This window comes from Gracilinanus agilis, chromosome 2, assembly GCF_016433145.1.
Source record: "Gracilinanus agilis isolate LMUSP501 chromosome 2, AgileGrace, whole genome shotgun sequence".
NCBI lineage: Eukaryota > Metazoa > Chordata > Mammalia > Didelphimorphia > Didelphidae > Gracilinanus > Gracilinanus agilis.
The window spans coordinates 471614276-471633849 of record NC_058131.1 but is presented as its reverse complement, the minus strand read 5'-3'; the positions used below and the strand labels follow the sequence as shown (position 1 = coordinate 471633849).

Genomic DNA, 19574 nt, shown 5'->3' with positions numbered 1-19574 from the left:
GAAAATGAGGATAGCAGTTAGGTCACTATTACAATAATCCAGTTAATAGGCAGTTAAGTTAAAGTATTAACTTCTGGGTATACATTTCATGATTCCCCTCAACTACTTATATTCTTGTACTCTTCATATTCTACACATATTTAAATGCTTGTTGTCTTCCCCATCAGAAATGAAGGAGAGGAATTTTATAAGGTAGAGGTGATAGTAGAGAATGCATTTCAGGATGGAAGAGGGGATAATCAAAAGAGATTTAGGAAAACAGCTCAAGGGAATGGTAGGATCCAGTGAGGATTTCTTAAGAAAAGGGAAATTTGGACATGTTTGAAAACAGTAAAGGAACCAGTAGAAAGGGAGGGGTTGAAGATTAGATAAAGAAGAGATATTCAAAGAGTAAATTACTAGAGGAGATGGAACCAAGGGAGCATACAGAGGAACTGATCTTGATGAAAAGGAGGGCTATGGCAGTATCAGGGTCTATAGGACATGAGCAAAAAATAGGGAATGATATTAAAAAAACATTTAAGATGAAGAGATAGGGAGAAGTGGAAACTTAAAGTGAATGGCTTCAACTCTCTCAATAAAATATTGAGAGTCCTTAGCTAAGAGGATGGCAAAAAGGAGAAGTCTGGACATAAGAAGTTTGAAATAGCTCCAGTGAAGAATAATAAGGAATCAATTAAGGAAGAATAAAATGATTCCTTTACTGCTATGAGGGTCACAGTCAAGATGGTTAACATAAATTATGAACCCAGTCAAAAGGGTTTTGTTACTTCTTCCATCTCCATTCAGGAACAGGTGAGGAGGAGTGGAGTAATCTAAGATTTGGGACTGGCAACTGATGAACAACAATAATAAAGGGAATAATTCAAGAGCACAGAACAATGTCTAGTTGAAATGGTCAACTACAGAATATAAATAGAAAGTCTCCTACGCCGTAGCAAATTTTAAGGGTTAGTAGTTTAAAACTTTACTAAGACTTCTATATAATAAGTGGCTGGGACTATGAATCTGGGTAATAGGAAGTATAGTAGTACTCTAGATGGAAATAATAAAATTAAGGGGGAAAAAGTTGGTTTTAGAGAAAATAAATTATTTTAGATATGTTGAGTTTGAAATTCCAACAGGTCATTCAATTGGAAATGTCCTTTAAGAAGGAAAAGATCTGAAAATATGGGATAGTAGTTTAGTTGTGAGGCTATAGTTAAGCATAAAGATCTATGCTCATAGGATCAAGATGTAGAGTTAGTCACCTTATCTGTGCAAAAATAATTCAACCCTTAGAAGCAGATGATCTCTAATATGAATTAAAAGATTTAACTGACCTTATCAGTGGCATAAGGTGATCATTAAACTGCTTGTCAAAAAGGTGAAAAATAGTGTTGGCTTGTTGCACAACATCCAAAAAGTAGAGATTTGCATTTTTAGAATCTGAAGAAGGAATTCCTAAAATGCAGATGAATGTGTATTAAAATTAGCTATTAGGAGAAATTCATATCTTGTACCATTACAAATGTATCTGGTCAGTTTGTTAATCTTAACTATGTATAAAATGCCTATTATAAGTACAAACTTGCAAATCATCCTTTTTAAGCTAACAGAGAAATTAAACATTAATTTAATTAAATTAAATAATTAAATTAAAAACAGTATAAAATTAAGATAGTTAATCACTAAAATTAAGATATCTAATCATTTAGTAAGACTTTTTTTTTAAAAAAACCCTTACCTTCTATCTTAGAATCAATACTATGGTAAGGGCTAGGCAATGGGGGTCAAATGACTTGCCCAGGGTCATAAAGCTAGGAAGTGTCTGAGGCCAGATATGAACCCAGGACCTCCCATCTCTGGGTCTGGTTCTCAATCCACTGAGCCACCTAGCTGCTCCCTTAATATGATATTTCGAATTAAATTTTCACTATTGATTTTAGAGCTAAGCGGTTTTAATGATTTTACATAAAATATATTTCTGCATTAATGATTTCACTTCTTAAAATATATGCTACAAAGTAAAAAAATATACTAGCTATATAAAAATGTCTACATTGCTAATGCTTTTATCTACCTCTGTGCATGCATTAAGACAAGCTATTATACTTACCAGCAAGTCCTGTTTCCAAGGCATAATCAATATGTTCAATACATAAAAATTCCACAAGAACAGTAAAAATTCTAAAGGCATTCCTTGGCAAATCAGATGGGTCAGAAAGCTTTTAAAAACAAAAAAACAATTTCCATATCAGCTTAACAAGAAACTAAATCATTTACCATTTATTGGCTATATAAGGCATTATGGGGTTTAAAAATAATAAAGCATAGTCTCTACCTTTGTGGAATTTATTCTAGTAAAGGAGAATAAGACATAACATAAGGAAACATAATACAAAGTATAACAACCACGTACAATTATAAAATTACTTAGTAACTAGAACAGGAAAAAGAAAATGCATATTTCACACACAAAAATAGAAAAAAGTAAAAATAAACATATACAAACAACTGAAAACAATCACATAACAAAATGAAAATAAGTTTCCAAAACAGAAATAATGATTTCCACCATAATATACATGCTGTCTTGGTGATGTTCTAAACCTGTCTTGTCCAAGAGTCTAGAGAGCTAGAGTTCTCCTGACTTGGACCAGGCTATCCTCCAAAAGGCCATAATAAACTCAAGTATATAACTAGCAACACAACTTTTAACTGCTTATCTCCCTACTACCCAATCAGAAAAAGTAACTATGAGCGCCACAGAACAAATGTGATTCTAACCATAACTACTTAATGGCATGATAAGGATCTCAGACAGTCAATACAGGTATCATTCATGAATTTCTCTTTCTCCTTCTTTGAGCCTACTTATTTTCAACCTATACCAACATACAGAATGACAGACTTCCCATTATTATCATCTTACCTATTATGCTTATTTGGTCTGTAAGTCTCAGAGAGATATGCCCCCACCACTCCAACCATTCCCTTCCCAGTATTTGGGGATTTGGTTAAAAGGGTTATATTTATCCTAATATTTTATAAATGATTAGTCTTTGTCTCTCCAGAATATAAATTACAATCCAGAATTAGTTACTGATGACAAATATTAATCAACAAGAATTTATTAAGCACCTACTATATGCAAAGCATTGTTAAGCAGAAACAAAAAACAAGTACCAAAGAAATAATCCCTACTCATAAGCTTACATTTTATGGAGGAGAAAAAGATGTGTAGATAGAAATATAAAGAGAATAAATATAAGTGAATAGGTACTAATATATCCAAAATATTTAAATACATGGTATCTGAGAAGGAAATGCACTTAGTGGTGTCAGGTAAATCATAGAAAGGCTTCCTACCAAAGATGGTACCTAAGTTTCATATTAAGAGAACAGAGAAACTCTACAAAATAGATATGAGGAAAGACTTCACGACAGGCAGAATGGACAGCCAAAACAAAGGCCTGTAGGTGAGACATGGGAGGTTATGTGTGAAGAAAATAGAAAAGGCCAATATCAAAAAGTATCAAAATACTTTACAAAATACATTACTGCAAGTCCTTGATTCTGACAAAAATTAAAACTTAATCTTCTTTATAACAAAAGTAATTTTTATATACTTCACTCACATCTTGAGTTCATATTAAATTCAACATCTATTAAGCCTTACTATGTGTCAAAAACACTAAACAAGTTGCTGAGGAAAGATAATTTTTTTTAAAAAGTATACTCATAGTTTAATTTAAAATTATATGAAATGTCCTATAGTGCAAACACCTAAAGCATTTAGCACTAATTTTATTTTCTAAAATAATGTTATAATTTATCTTTGGGATTAAGGAAACCATTTTTTCTGTACTTGAGAATAAAGATATTTATGTGAGCTACTGTATAAAGAGTATATACTGCTAGTGATTCTATATATTTGTGAATCAAGTAACACTTTAATTTCCAAAGAAAATTATGGGGGACATAAAAGGAAATAGAGACGTAGAGTGGGTATCAGTAAGTAGGTTATAGGATTTGACAGATGATTTGGGCATAAGAAATGGCTTAAATAGATCTAAGCTATGTAAATGGAAAAGAATGGAAAAATAACAAATGAGACAACCAAAGAGCTACAATGGCATCCATGGAATGTTAAGAGACCTAGACTTTTTCAGTACATTGACTAGATCTTACAATGAAGATTTATAAAAGGGCCTGTGTAAGCGGCTACACTAAAAGAGCAAGTACCCACACTGAAGAGCCAAAGGATCTACTGAAATATAATATATATAAAATTCATATGCAATCATTCTTACCCTATGACATCTTTCAAATGCTTGTTTGGTTTCCTGCAAAAGATTAACCACTACTTCTTGGGAGAGGAAGGTTTCACCATGTGTATCAATACTGGGCCCAAGTGGTAAGTTGGTCCGTAGTCTGATTCTCTCTTTCAGATCTTGAATACTATAATACCATATAAAACAAAAATATTTCCATTAGGCACAGATTTTAAATTAAATATTATAATAAACATGCTATACAATAAGCATGACAGTATGAGAAGTCCTGGATTCTAGTTCTGATTCTGCCACTAAGTGGCCATATGATCAGAAGCAAACCACTCATTCTTTCTAAGTTCCAGTTTCCTTATCTGTAATTTAAAAGTTGTCGTATGGTACCTTCTAGTAAAATTCTGGTATTATAATTATAATGCCTCAATTACTAAGCATCTTTGGTGAAAGCTATTCTGCCTAAGAACATTTCAGATAACAGTGTTTTAGGTCCTTACGTCATCAAACTTATTTTGACTATTTAGACCAGTGATTCCCAAAGTGGGCGCCACCACCCCCTGGTGGGGGCTGCAGCAATCCAGAGGAGGTGGTAATGGCCACAGGTACATTTATCTTTCCAATTAATTGCTATTAAAATTTTTTAAAAATTAATTTCCAGGGGGCTAAGTAATATTTTTTTCTGGAAAGGGGGCGGTAAGCCAAAAAAGTTTGAGAACCACTGATTTAGACCTTTCTTAAAAAAATGTTAAAAGTCCTTCCTTCTTATATGTTTAACTAATCACAATTCTCTCTTTGATTATGATTGTAACGGAAGCCTTCAGCGGCTACTGAGAAAGAAAAAGCTGTTTTAAATAGCACACTTATGTAGAAGCTGAGCAAAAATGTATAAATAAAATATGTATCTTTAGTAACCACTAGTTTGTGCATTTAAAAGTCATTTTTGATTCCCCCACCCTGAATTTCAGACATGTTTCAGGTAGATTAAATTGCTAGATAAGTGAGACATCTCTGTAATGTTGAAGTTTATACAAAACAATTTTTAAGTTACTGGAGTACTGTTATAGCTGCCATATTGTTTAATATAGCAATTTTATACCCCAAAGCTTTCATAAATCTTATCAACATAAAGACCACACTTGGCATAAAAAATTTCTGAAAACTAGTTCAATACAACATGTTAATTGTGCATTTACTATGTATTCAGCCCTCCCCCAATCATTCCTGTTCTGATGCTTCATTGTGACCTACAGAAGTGGCTGGAAATTCGAAAGTCACATAGGTCAGTAGAAGCTATGTCAGGTAAGATTTTGGTAATAAGTCTAGCAAGGTACTCTGCATCACTTGTTTTAGGATTAGCCTAGCTAGTCTTAAAAAAATTCATTACCAAAAGACTCATTATCAGACAATGCCTATCATCTAGGTATAAAGCTTTCACATTTTCAAGAGGTTTTATTTGCCTAGTAATTTATCCCAGTCTATATTACCAAAAGAATTCTGTAACACATTTTCAATGAATCAATATTATTCAGAAACATTTTCGTTTGAATAGAAGTTGAGAGGCAATAGAATGGAATAGAGATGTACTCAATATCAGAAAGACCCAGGCCCATCTTCTGCCTCAGACACTTACTGGCTTACCCTTCCATTGTCCTGGGCAATTATTTAATACCATAAATTGCAAAGAGATGGTGCCAACTTGTTTTGATAGGAGAACTCTGTCAGCAGAAGTTCTCTATGCTAATAAACTTATAGCTTCAGTGCCCCCCAAAAAGTATATGCATAAAATTCATTTGGGGACTTACCCTCCGGTGCCAATGGATCTCTTCTGATGGTTTTTTGAATCATAGTAGCGTTGTAGGATCATAGCACTTCTGCTTTTCAAATAACCAATCTCCACCTCAATATAATTCTCCAAATAGGAAATGAAAATGCATTTGATAAGCTTAGACAAGAAAGTCTGTTTATCAGTACCTAAGTTAAACTCCATCAACTTGCTGGAAAGATTGGTAGTTCTTTTCATAGAGGGAGGAAGGAAAAAAAGATTAATGTATGTTTTGGATATAGTAGGAATATCTCTAACAAGTAAATGTTGAATTTTTCAGACTTCTTCTTAAAGCTTAATGGGGTTGGATTTGATAGTATCCAATCAGAAATTCTAAAGGGTTGCACTTGAGGTAGGATGGACTATTGTCCTTGTGGGTCTTTCCCTTGCCTTATTTCTCAGCATTCCTCTAACTGCCTGCAACCTAACTTTCAACTGCTAACAATCATTCCTACCTGAATTCCTATCTGAATCATTTCATGAATAGGCTATTTTTCCACTGTTGTAGAAATTGTGGCAATAGTGAATATATTCTGATCGATGTTACTTTTGGAGAACTGGTTTCTATAAGGGAATTATCATAAGGAATATAGTTCAGAACAAAGCTTCACTCATCATAAGGCCACTAATAATAAAAGAGGACACTGTAATATTTAGACCTAAGACCAAAACTGTTCACTATAAATATGATTCTTATTCAACTTCAAATATTCTAATCCAAAACGTACTTTTCAAATAAAGACATACACAAAGTATTTTTTAAAGCTTAAAGCACCTTCCATTTAAAATTAAGGAAAAAAAGATCTCATATTTTATGGGAATGTCATGACACCAGGATACCTTCCTACAAGGACCTTTAATGTTTCTCTCAATCACTTTAAAAAAATACTTAACATTGCTACTCCCTGATTTAACCTGCTACTTAAAACCATGTTTCAATGTACTGCTCTCTCATGACAATACCCAAAATTCTGTTATATTTAAATAAGTATACAGATTATATATATACCTTGTATAAAGATCATAGAGATTTTTAAGATACTGTTCTGCATCAGACTTCCTACATTCTTCTAACTGGTCTTTCACAAAACTCTAGAAGAAAAATTATACAGAAAGAAATTTATATGTAAAATATACATTAAATACAGAAATTTCTTTTTTTGTAACTTCATTTAACTTTTTTTCTCACACATAAAACAGTTTTTAACATTCTCTTTTAAAATTGAGTTCCAAATTCTCTCCCTCCCTCAGTCCTTGAGAAAACAATTTGTTGTCAATTATATATGCACCATCCTGCAAAACATATTTCTATATTACTCAATATGGCAATTTCTTAAGATAATTTCTCTTTAGAAATTACTGATGTGTTTCATTTTCTTCCTTACACAAAAATACAAAACAGCTACTTAGGAAATTGATTATACAAAATAAGAAGCAAATATCATCTTGAACTTTTTTTCAAAATTGTAATATTTTAATTTTGTTAAAACCCTCACACTTGCTGTATGTGAAGATTTTGTTAACACTAAGAAATTTAGCAGTATATTTTTTATTTTTAAAAAGTCTACACTGCTTCATAAAATATACCACCTTAAAAAAATCATTCATTAATTCAAATAAAGTATGTTAAAAGATCAAGGTCACAAATTCAGTTCTCAGAGCTGTTAGCTTCACACTAAGAAAAGTTCTAGTTAATGACCATAGTTTGCATACTCTAGCCTGTCAACTTCAAAAATAACCAGCCAATACTGGCTATAAGAGTAAAACAATAAAGAGTGTTTGCCTCTGTTTTATCCATACCAACTGCTAGAAAACAACTCATTGTATATATCCTACTGACAGTAGGACTTTTATAATGACAGTCATTTAATTTTTTTCTAATAATTCATGTAAGTAGAAGGTTAGCTATAGCTTAGGCTAATCGCTAGTATGTATAACTTTTGTAAGCTACAATATTTTGAATCAGAGGACATTTTCCCTCATAATACACACAGTAGTTAAAAGACTATTTAACTTATGGGCATTAAAAAAATTACCTGTAGTTTGATTTCAAACACATTTTGTATAAGTTTGGCCAGTACTGTTTCTGGACTACTAAATATATCTCCAACTTGTTTGTTTACACGTTGGCAGAGTATTGCTGTATCTTCAAATATATCACTTCTCAAATTAGTATTCTAAAAAGTAGAGAAAATTAATTGTTTTACACATCTTTAGGAGTGCCAATTAGCATGAAATACTACATAATCCCAAAATAAAAAACTGTGATGTTACCTCTTGACATTGCTTTATATATACATCAACACAGTGGGAATAACCCTGAGAAAGGGAAAAAATGTAGAAGTTATATCTAAGGAAGCTGAATTTTTATAACAGATAAAATTTCATTATAAGAAAGGAATCTAATTAAAACTATATCTCTGGTCCTCACTAACTACAAAGATTCTGACAATTTACAAGATCAACCCAAAACTAGTATCTCAATCCATCCACCAAACCAGAATACCACACAAAAGACTCAGGGGAGTGGAAGAAAATTGGGTTAATGATGTATGCTTGGTACCTTTTTCCTTCTTTTTTTCTAAATGTTAAAGCACTAGTTTCCATTTGCTAATTTATTAAAGAGGCTAGGCTTCATAATTAGGCCCTAAAATTTTGGAAACCAGATTTCTATCCTTATGTTCATTCTTAAATTTATATGTTCTATGGAATTCATTATGACTTTTGCCCATAGTAGTCATTATATATAAAGAAATATTAAGAAATCAAAGCAACAATCATTTTGATCACAAGTCTATGATAAATATTTATAGCAATTTATTATTTCTTGGAGCCTGATACTTAAGATTAGTCATGCAAAAGATATAGCACATATTCCTAAATCATTGAGAATTCAGAATGATCATTCTGAAGCTCTTATAACTTAAATGAGAAAAATCAGAGCTTTGAAATAGAATGTTTTATGATCAAAAAAAATAAAAGACTTCAGAATTTCCAGTTTTCCATCTTATATTTTCAACAATCAATTTCAAATATTAAGGTTGTTGGGGTTTTTTTTTTTTAATTTACCTTAAAGTGAAGTAAAACTGCTGCCACTTCTCTCATTCTGGAGATTTCACCTCTTTTTTGGGCATTGGTAAACTCCTGAATAAGTTGGCATTCTAAATCATGATACTTACCTAAACAAGAAAAAAAATTCAGCTATTCTTAAGTGAAAAATCATGTTCAAAGAGAGTAAAGAGAACAATAAATTAACATGGGTATGACCATGGGCAAGTCATTTAATTCCTTAGCTTACTCATCTTCAAAATGTGGATAACAATATTTACAATTCCTTCTTCACTTGACTGTTGTGTGGAGCAGATGAGATACAAGGAATACTTCGTGAGCCTAACAGCAATATATATTATTATCAATTATCATAGAATAAACTAGCATCTCTGTTGAGGGGAAAAAGAGTGACAGTGAATCAGAATGGGCAATGAGGTAACAAAACTATCTCTTTTTGCAGATAATGTGCTTCGAAAATCCTAAAGATTCAACTTAAAATCTAGTTGAAACAATAATTTTAGCAAAGTAGCAGAATATAAAATAAACCCACAAAAAGTCACCAGCATTTTTATATATCACCAACAAAGCCCTGCAAGAAGAGATAGTAAGAGGTAATTCATTTATAATAACCACAGGAGTATACCTGCCAACACAAACCCAAAAACTACGAGAACATAATTATGAAACCGTTTTTATAAAAGTCAGATATAATTGGAGAAATATTAATTGTTCATGGGTGCCTCCAATCAATATAATAAAAATGACAATTCTACTTAATCTATTTATTCAATGTGATTACAATTAAATTACCAAAAAAATTTTATTGAGCTAGAAAAAATAATAACAAAATTCATTTGAAAAACAAAAGGTCAAGAATTAATGGAAAACAAAAGCAAAGGAAAGAGGTCTAGCAGTACCATATGTTAAAATGTATTATAAAGCAGCAATTTTCAAAACTATCTGGTACTGGATAAGAAACTGAATGATGGATCAATGAAACAGAGTAGACCTACACAGTAGTAAATTTATACAGTAGTAAATGATTATGGTAACCTCATGTTTGACAAATGCAAAGATTTAAACTTCTGGGATAAGAATTCACTTATTTGGTAAAAATTGTTGGGAAAACAAGAAAGCAGCCTGGCAGAAACTAGGTGTAGACCAATCTGCTATACTATTTATCAAGATAAAGTAAAAATGGATACATGATCTACACATGAAGGGAAATGATAAAAAACACAGAACATATTACTCATCAGATTTATGGATAGAAGAATTTACAGAAGACTGATCATTTTAATTACACAAAATTAAAAAGGGTTTGTACAAATAGAACCAATCGGCCAAGATTAAAAAGAAAGCAGAAAATTGGGGGAAATTTATGGACAATTTCTTGAATAAAGATCATATCTAAAATATGTAGAAAACTGTCAAATTATAAAAATGAGTCATTCTCCAATTGATAAATGATCAAAGGATAGGAACAGGTGGTTTCTGAATGAAGAAATCAAAGTTATATATAGTCATATGAAAAGATGCTCCAAATCATTATTGATCAGAGAAATTAAAATTAAGACAACTTTTGAGATATTTCAACACCTATTAGACTGGCTAAATTGACAGGAGGAAAAAAAGACAAATGTTGGAGAGAATGTGGAAAAGTGGGACACTAACAGAATTGGTGGAACTATAAACTGATTTAAGCATTTTGGAGTACAATCTGAAATTACACCCAAAGAGTTATAAAACCATGAATACCCTTTGACTTAGTGATACTACTATTAGGTCTCTTTTCCAAGAGAGCCAGGAAAAAGGAAAATCTATATGTTCTAAAATATTTACAGTAGCTCTCCTTATGGTGGTAAAGAACTGGAAATTGAGGAGATGCCCCTCAAATGTGGAATAGCTAAACAAGATCTGGCATTTAATTGTGATGGAATACTACTGTGCTACAAAAAATAATGAGCAGGTGGGGGCAGCTGGGTAGCTCAGTGGAGTGAGAGTCAGGCCTAGAGACAGGAGGTCCTAGGTTCAAACCCGGCCTCAGCCACTTCCCAGCTGTGTGACCCTGGGCAAGTCACTTGACCCCCATTGCCCACCCTTACCAATCTTCCACCTATGAGACAATACACCAAAGTACAAGGGTTAAAAAAAAAAAAAAAATAATGAGCAGGAAAAAAATGAGCAGGTTAATTTTAGAAAAACATAGAAACACTCATGTGAAATTAGGAGTGAAACAAGCAGATCCATTAACAGTAATAATATTCAAATAAATAAGGTATCCTGAGTAGTATGAATATTCAAAACAACGACAAAGGACCTATGAAGGAAGACACTATCCATCTATAGAGAAAGAATTGATAAATGGAAAATCACAGTATGGCTTCATGTGGTATGGGTGTGGTATGTGTATGTGTGTGAGAGAGAGATAGTATCCTTCTCTAGCATGGAGTGGGAAGGGATGAAGGGAGACAGCTTAGCACTTAAAATATAACAAAAAATAAAGAAAACTTAAAAAATTTAAAGTAATAGTGGACAGAAATTACCCTATTTTAATGTTATTAAAAATGTATCTAACATATAGAGAAATTGATGTTTTATGATCACAGAAAATTTTCCTAAATGTGAAGTTAAACCTATATCAGGTAGATTGACAATTAAGCCCTTGCTACTCATTTTACTCCTGTGCAAATCCTACAGCTAGTGGTGGCAGAAGAGAGGGTTGAAGAAGAGAGCCAGAAAGTGGATAGAGAAGACAAAAAAGATAGGAATGAGGAATGGAGGCTTCTGTCTGGGGACAGAGAATATTGAACAAAGAAAAGAATGGTATACTGGCCTAAATACAAACTGAATTGATCAAAAGGGCTTTAAAACTAGAAAAATAAGAGGGAGTAAAATACTTATACACCTGTAAAGCAGAGGTAAAGTAAAAAAAAAAAGGTAAAGTACCTGTAAAGTAAAAAAGAAACCACAGATGTAAGAGGAAGAATAAAATACAAGTGTTCATTAATTTATAAGACACCAAAATGAGGAAAATAAAAATAAAAATATCGGTAGCCTCATAGCTAATGTGATATGCAGTACATGGAGAATAAATGAAAATGAATAAAGAACTATTAGAACAAGGAAGCAAATGTGACTTCCAAAGTATGTATCAATGATTTTTGTTTCAAATCTAGAATATGGCAGGACTATTGAATAATATATGGATATACTATTCAACCAAAAAGATTAAACAAAAAAAGGAAGCAGAGTGAAACAAATTTACAAAAACCTACTGAAACACAGTTAACTTGAAGAGGGAGATAGTGGAAAATTTTAGAGAAGGATGAAAAGAGGGGGAAAAAAGAAGTGTCATTGTGCTAATAACTATAGACTAGCTATTGACCACCCGAACAGTTGAATTTCAGAAACAGATGTAAAAGCAGAACTGAATTGAATGTAATTGTGGAGGAAAAGCTAGACCTGTATTAAGTATTCTTCTCTCCTAAAAGCAGAACATGTAACAAATTCTTGATTGGTTTTGCTGAATTTGATAGTTCAAAAGGAGGACAAACCAAAAATAGAATTACTATTCTGGATCTGGCACTAAAAAGGATGAACTGTTTGGTGACATGGAAATTATAGGAACTTTGCTAGGTGGCAACCATATTATCTTAAGAGTCAGTTGTAGAGAAGGAATACCAGATATGCATGGTCAGATGGGTAGCCTAGTTTGGCAAATTTTTTTAAAAATCCAAGGTAAGGTTGAATAGTTTCACACTTTAAATAAAACAGAAAGCAGCTTAGGAGCACTGAGAAGTCATCGAAAATGAAAATCAAATGATACTGGGCAACAACGTGGCTTAGTGGATGGAAATCCTGTGTTCAAATCTTGTTTCAGACACTTGCCACTTGTGTGATCCTGGGCAAATAGCCCTTATTGCTTTTCTGCCTTGGAACTGATATTTAGTACTGATTCTAAGACAGAAAGCAAGGATTTTTTTTTAAAAAAGAAGAAAATGAAATGGCACAATAAAAAAATTATGTGGAAGGGGAAAGCTATTTAAAGGCACCAATGTAGCTGCAAAGGGAATTAATGAACAAGCTCTGACTCAGAAAGAAAATGAAAAATAACAGAATCCAGGACAAGCAATTGAGGATGACACAAAAAAGCATTATAGTTGTGTAACAAAAGGGTCAGAGAAGCTAGGGCTGGTAATAAAAGCCATGAACAAAGAGGATTTTGTATTTGTTTTGGTCATGTTGGAATTAAGAGGAAGATCAAAAAAGGAAAGCACCCTTGCTTGCAATGTATACAAAAACTATAATGGATAATTGTAGGAAGGGTAACTAACTCCAGTTTTAGTTGTGTTCTTTTAAAAAGAAAGATAATCTTCAGAAAATAGAAGACAAATGGCTAATGGGGAACTAGACTCCTGGATAAGTGAGGACATGAAATCGAATGTCTGGATTTAAAAAAAAAAAATCTACACATTTATCACGATGTGATGAAAGGTAAAAGAAAGGACAAGGCTTCTTTTCCTGAATGATGTTCTACAGAAAACCAAATCTCTTTAGTCAAACAATTGTCTGAAAAGTGTAAAGAACACAGAAATCCATTAGGGTTTTTTGTTTGTTGATACAAAAGTAATTCATTCTATAGAACAAAATGCCACCTTAAAGGAAGTCTAACAAAAGAATGTATTAAAAGAATAAAACATAACCTTGAAAACTAACAGCAATAACTATTTTTCAATAGTCTGGGGATAATGTCCACTAAGACACAGGTCATGAAGAACACTTGCCAAAGGTGTTTCCTGGAATATATACAGTACAAAGTCCAAATCAAGAGAATGAAATCCTCCAAATACTAATTCTTGTGGATGGCATTGCACTGACATTAAGCCCTGGAACAAAGGATATGTATTCATTCAAGGAATATGTCCTGTCCATCCATACTGGAAAGACTATCTAGATGAAGAATGATTGCTGTCTAGATTTCAATATGCATTTTAATAGATACCATATAGTTTGTCCAACAAAAACATATATATATGAGAAAGAGTAGAGATGGTCAAACATAAGTTAGGCCCAGAGTGGAATGGAAGAACAGACTGAAATACTGTCCAGAATTTGAAAAGCTTTTTTACTGACCTCAAAGCTTTCCATAAAAACCAAGGCCCATCATTTCAATATTAACATTTTATTAGTGTTACTTTATGAACACAACTGCCTTCAAAAAACTAAAGATAAGTATTTTAGCAGAGCAATGGAAAAGTGTGTTCTGGGGGAGAGCAGGCAGTAACCAATGAGTTAGTACCATTGAGATAGTGGGAAAAAACAAGGCAGACCTCCAGAACATTGGGTAGATCTTATATCAAACTGCTGGGGAAAACCTGGGCAAGAGTCACATTGGATGGTCAGGTATAAATGAGTCATGGCCTATATCACCACGGTGAACTCTCAAATCAATTAGAGCATGGATCCACTTGAATATCTGAAATACCATTTGAATATAAATCATGTAACACTATAACCTCTGAAAGACTAAAGTTATAAGGCACCTAAAAAGCAATGGAAAAAACACATGATAGATTTTAGTAGACTGTAGAATATTACCAGTGAAGGACTACAGAAAGAGTATAAAGGATATCATCAGAGAGGTTTGATCAGAAGTCAAAACAATCATGTATGGAGAACGTGAGATAATTGTTAGAGAGCCCACATGGACCACGAGTAGTGTATACAATGTGAAGAGGGGCCCCAACACAATGGATTTTAAAAGCACCAGTCTCACAGTTGTGAGGATTAGAGGAGATAAAAATGTTTAGACCAATGCCTGGCAAAAATTAGGTACTTCATAAATGCTTGTTCCCTCCTTCCTGACCACTCTAAGCCTACGCAGCTAACAATTAAATAGCACTTAACGATTTACAAAGTAATTTTTACAGACATTACTTCATTTGATCTTCACTATAATTATTGGTAGGTATTGCAAGTAGCATCATTATCTCATAAATGAAGAAACTGAGGCTCAGAGACATAAGTGACTTGTTTTTGGCTACAAAAGAAATGAGGTTTGACCATAGGTCCCATTTGACTCCAAGTATTTTACTCACTAACTGAATTATAATAAAAAATAAATGAACTGAAAACATACGTGATGGGAGAAGACATGCTCAGATATTTATTTTAAAAATTGAGAGATTTGGGAACTTTTAAGTTCAATATGAATCAACAAGCAATTTTTCAAAGCAGGAATAAAAATAACAATGCAAATTTCAGCTGCACTAAAAGAACTGTAGCAACCAGAAAACACCATATCACTTCTACAATATCATGTCTAGTTCTGAGGGCTACATTTTAGGAAAGACATTGATGAGCCTGAACTTATCCTATTATTATAACTAATTTAGGACCCACTTTATGGTGAATTTGATACACAATATTCTTGAAGTCAGTTTAAATCTGGCTAAGCTAACTGATAGGGCACAGCACAGGATTGATCTAGAGAACAATACCTATCAAAAGACGACTGATTATCAATATTGACTCTTAGTCATTTCTAAGCTAGAGGTGGTTTCATTTCTCTTTTAGTTTGGTAGAACTAAAATGATTATAATCTTATCAAAGAGGGACCCAAGATATAAATAATGCACTACTAACACATGGTATCCCAGAAATTCAGAAATGGTTTTGGTGCTTAGTTAAAACCAAGGAATAAGTCAAAAAGCCAATTAGCCTCAGAAACATAGTGAGTCAGAACTATTCAAACACTTTGGCTTGCTATGATGAGCAGCATGCCACAGAGAAAAGAACACTGGCCTGGAAATCTAGAGACTATAGTTTTTAGATCATCTCAGCCTCTGAAGATTTCATTTTCCTCATCTGTGAAATGAGGAAGTGAATTAGAGGGTCTATAATAATGTCTCTTCCAGGTCTAAAAATTCTATGATTCCAAGTAGAAAAAGCAGTGGCTTTCACTTACTTGCTATTTTTGATTTCACTTCAGAGAATCTATAAAACAAGAAAAAACCCATTAAGATGATAAATATCAATGCATTACTATATGTTAAGATTTGAAAATTAAATATTTATAGGAAAACACTTTATAATACTGGAATTATTCTCAATTATCTATGGCACTGAAGAGATATGAGACTTAAATTCAAAATTTAATCACCTCATTTTATTTGAAAATTGACTGACTTAAATTCTCTTTCTTACCCCACGACCAATGTTGTTGGTATCAAAAGATATCAAAAGTCAGAAGGAAAAGAATTAGGACCAAAAAGTCAAGAACATCCCAAACTATAAATGACACCTAAATTTTGGTCAATTTTATCTTTCAAATATTCCAGAGAACATTTTTTAAAAAACTTATCTAAATAGCTATGCAAGTTTTAAAAAAAAAATCTTAGAATACTGTAACTAAAATGAGTTTCTAAAAATCATAAGTAAAAATTATAGTTTACAATAAAAGTTTTTATATCCTTATTATGTGCTGAAAAATAAACTTACCTATCAAAGGGTAACTCCTGGGCAATTAGGTGTAACTTTTGAATAATGTCAGCTGCTTCCTTTATCTGGGGAGAAAAAAGCATAAAAAACTAATGTATTAAAAAAAATTACATACTTATATTACAAAATCCCATCCTACACAAATACCTTATAATTATTTTCAAAACTCAAAATAAAAAAACCTTCCCAAATATGTTTGGGAATCTTAATATAGTTCAAACCTAGAACTATGGTGAACTAGAACTAATCTAAACACATACACCACAGGCTCTCACCATTCCAAGCTTGACTTTTGATTGGTTATTTGACTAAAACTTTGGTTTTACTTGGGCTTCAAAGCAAAGGTAAGCTCAAGACATACGAATTATTCTGTCACACTCACTGATAGGGTTAAATTTAGCATCTCCTGAGATTCTAAAGCCAGATAATGAAAAAAAGAAATGGGAGACAGAGGAATGGGAATGAAGAATGACAGTAAATGGTACTTATATGGTTGGGGGTAAGATTTAGATGATGTGTGCCACAATTATAATATTAGACTGATCTCACACAAGTCTATCATATTTGTAAATATCACATACCAAGGGATGCATATATTTAAGGATCTAACACTCAGGTTCCTTACCTTTTGTACATAAACAAAGATCTTATCACAGCTAAATGAGGGAGGGAAGGAGTGAGAGAGTGAGAGAGAGTGAGAGAATGAGAGAATGAGAGAGAAAGAGAGAGAGAGAGAGAGAGAGAGAATGAGAGAATGAGAGAGAAAGAGAGAGAAAGAGAAAGAGAGAGAGAGAGAGAGAGAGAGAGAGAGAGAGAGAGAGAGAAGAGAGAAAATGTGACTCCAAAAAACAAACTACCAGAGACTAAAGAAAAGGGAGCAATTAAAATGAGTGGATCTTCTCATAAAATGGTTCAGCAAGAATAACTTCGTTTCTCAGGATACTGTCCATTTGAAGATATCTAAGAAGGAGATAATTACCCTGTTCTTATGCCAAAATATCCAAAGGTTTTTTTTTTTTTTAAACCCTTAATTTTGGGGTATTGTCTCATAGGTGGAAGAGTGGTAAGGGTGGGCAATGGGGGTCAAGTGACTTGCCCAGGGTCACACAGCTGGGAAGTGGCTGAGGCCGGGTTTGAACCTAGGACCTCCTGTCTCTAATCCAAAGGTTTTGATGATCTATACCGTTAGTCAAAAATTTCTATTTAGCTCTCTCTCCCATACATACTGACAAATTTCAATGGTTTAAAAGGAAAATAAATGTAAATGTTCTAACACTATTCATAAGTACTTTGTAACAAAGAATAAAAGAACTGATAAATCTATTTCCCAAAGAACATAATTTTAACTAACAGCATCAGAGTGAATGACAAATGAATATTCATGAAAAAAACTCACAATACTGATCTCTGATTTCTTTTGAAGGCTTGTTCATATTTGTGCACACCAAAATGACATATTATTATGTTAATATTTAAAAGCTGATAAAATATTATCTTGAAAAATACCAAGAAGAAAAACCAGATCTCAAAAAATACTAAAAATCTAACTCATGTTTTCTGTATAAGCCTAGACCTAAAAAATATTAAATCTTGTAACTAGATCAATCAAAATAAAATCCTTTCACCATACTAAATTTAGACAACAGTCTTAACCTAAGGTCTATGAACTTCTTATTCTAAAAGGAGGTTCACAGACTTCACTAGACTGCCAATGGAGTCCATAGCACAAAAAGATTAGGAAGTTCTTACCCTATGGATTTAAACTGCTGTACCACCATTAAATAAAAAAGTTTAATCAAATATAGACTTATCTATCTGCCCTGAGTTTTAGATTCAGGCTTTAGAAATTATTCCAAGGATGGGCAAACAGTCACATTTTTAACTCATAATAATGTTTTTTTTTTTTAAAATATGATGAACCAAGATTCTGAGAATATGAACAAAGCATTCTACCTATAGATACCTTGATAGTTGATGAATGACCAAAAATAGGAAGAGGTAATAATTTGGATTGGACAATGGAGGAAAGAAGCATTTCTCTAACTCTCTTGTGAAAAGTTTTCAACTATATGCTTTAATAGTCTTCTCACAGGTAGAACCTGCAATTGTAGTTTACCTTAAAGAAATTAAGACTATATTTGCTCAAAGTCAGAACTACAGGCTCATTCTCATTTATGAACTTCACTTTGATGTTTTATGAAACTTTATGAGGCTTTATGAAAGTGTTTCTGGTGATATGTAATAAATGTATCCAACCAGTCTACATGGGACAAATGAGATAGAAATCTGTCCTATAATTTATTAAATGTATAAATGTATAGTATTCTAGAAAAAAATAAACAGATTTCAACATTAAATTGTTAACATATGAAGTATGTATGGCATTTTACATTTATTCCAGGTATCAAACAAGATTTAGACAAACAGTCCAAAATTATAATCTAAGAATACTGATATACTTTTGCTTTTAATGATACCAAAGCATGAAACAAATAGGTGGTGTTCGTTTTTGTTTCCAATTAGTACTAGGAAATTATTCTGGCACATAATAAACATGTAAGGAGCATGACTTGAAGAAAATCGATAAAAATTAAGCTTACTATTGCCTCTGCTGCCTTTCTTTTAAGTGATTCTTTTTATTTAAAAGTTATTTCTGACGTTTGTAGAGAATTGGTATTTTCACTGAGTATGATTTCATATGATGTGTAGAAAGCAACTAGGAATACCAAATGCTCAGGGTCTGATTCCATTTCTACCTCCTCACAGACAATATAATATTGTTTGAGTCATTGATTCTTTAGCAGCTCTGTGATGGATGTTTCCCAGAAACATTATGCTTATACTGCTTATGGAAGTATCAATGCTTCACCACAATAGTTAGCTGTTCTTTTAACTCACTGTTGAGAACTATTATCGCTTGCTTTCTT

General features: G+C 32.6%; 1 protein-coding gene across 1 annotated transcript in view; it reads right to left on the bottom strand.

Annotated features, from left to right (window-relative positions):
- Positions 1 to 19574, bottom strand: part of EXOC5 (exocyst complex component 5) — a 79844-nt gene that overhangs the window by 7278 nt on the left and 52992 nt on the right. The window contains exons 5-14 of the mRNA XM_044664895.1: positions 16648 to 16712; positions 16115 to 16143; positions 9163 to 9272; positions 8368 to 8412; positions 8130 to 8270; positions 7103 to 7185; positions 6074 to 6283; positions 4296 to 4443; positions 2099 to 2207; positions 1323 to 1443 (exon numbers count right to left, since the gene is read on the bottom strand). Coding sequence (XP_044520830.1) covers positions 1323 to 1443; positions 2099 to 2207; positions 4296 to 4443; positions 6074 to 6283; positions 7103 to 7185; positions 8130 to 8270; positions 8368 to 8412; positions 9163 to 9272; positions 16115 to 16143; positions 16648 to 16712 — 1061 coding nt within the window. The remainder of the gene's footprint in view (positions 1 to 1322; positions 1444 to 2098; positions 2208 to 4295; positions 4444 to 6073; positions 6284 to 7102; positions 7186 to 8129; positions 8271 to 8367; positions 8413 to 9162; positions 9273 to 16114; positions 16144 to 16647; positions 16713 to 19574) is intronic.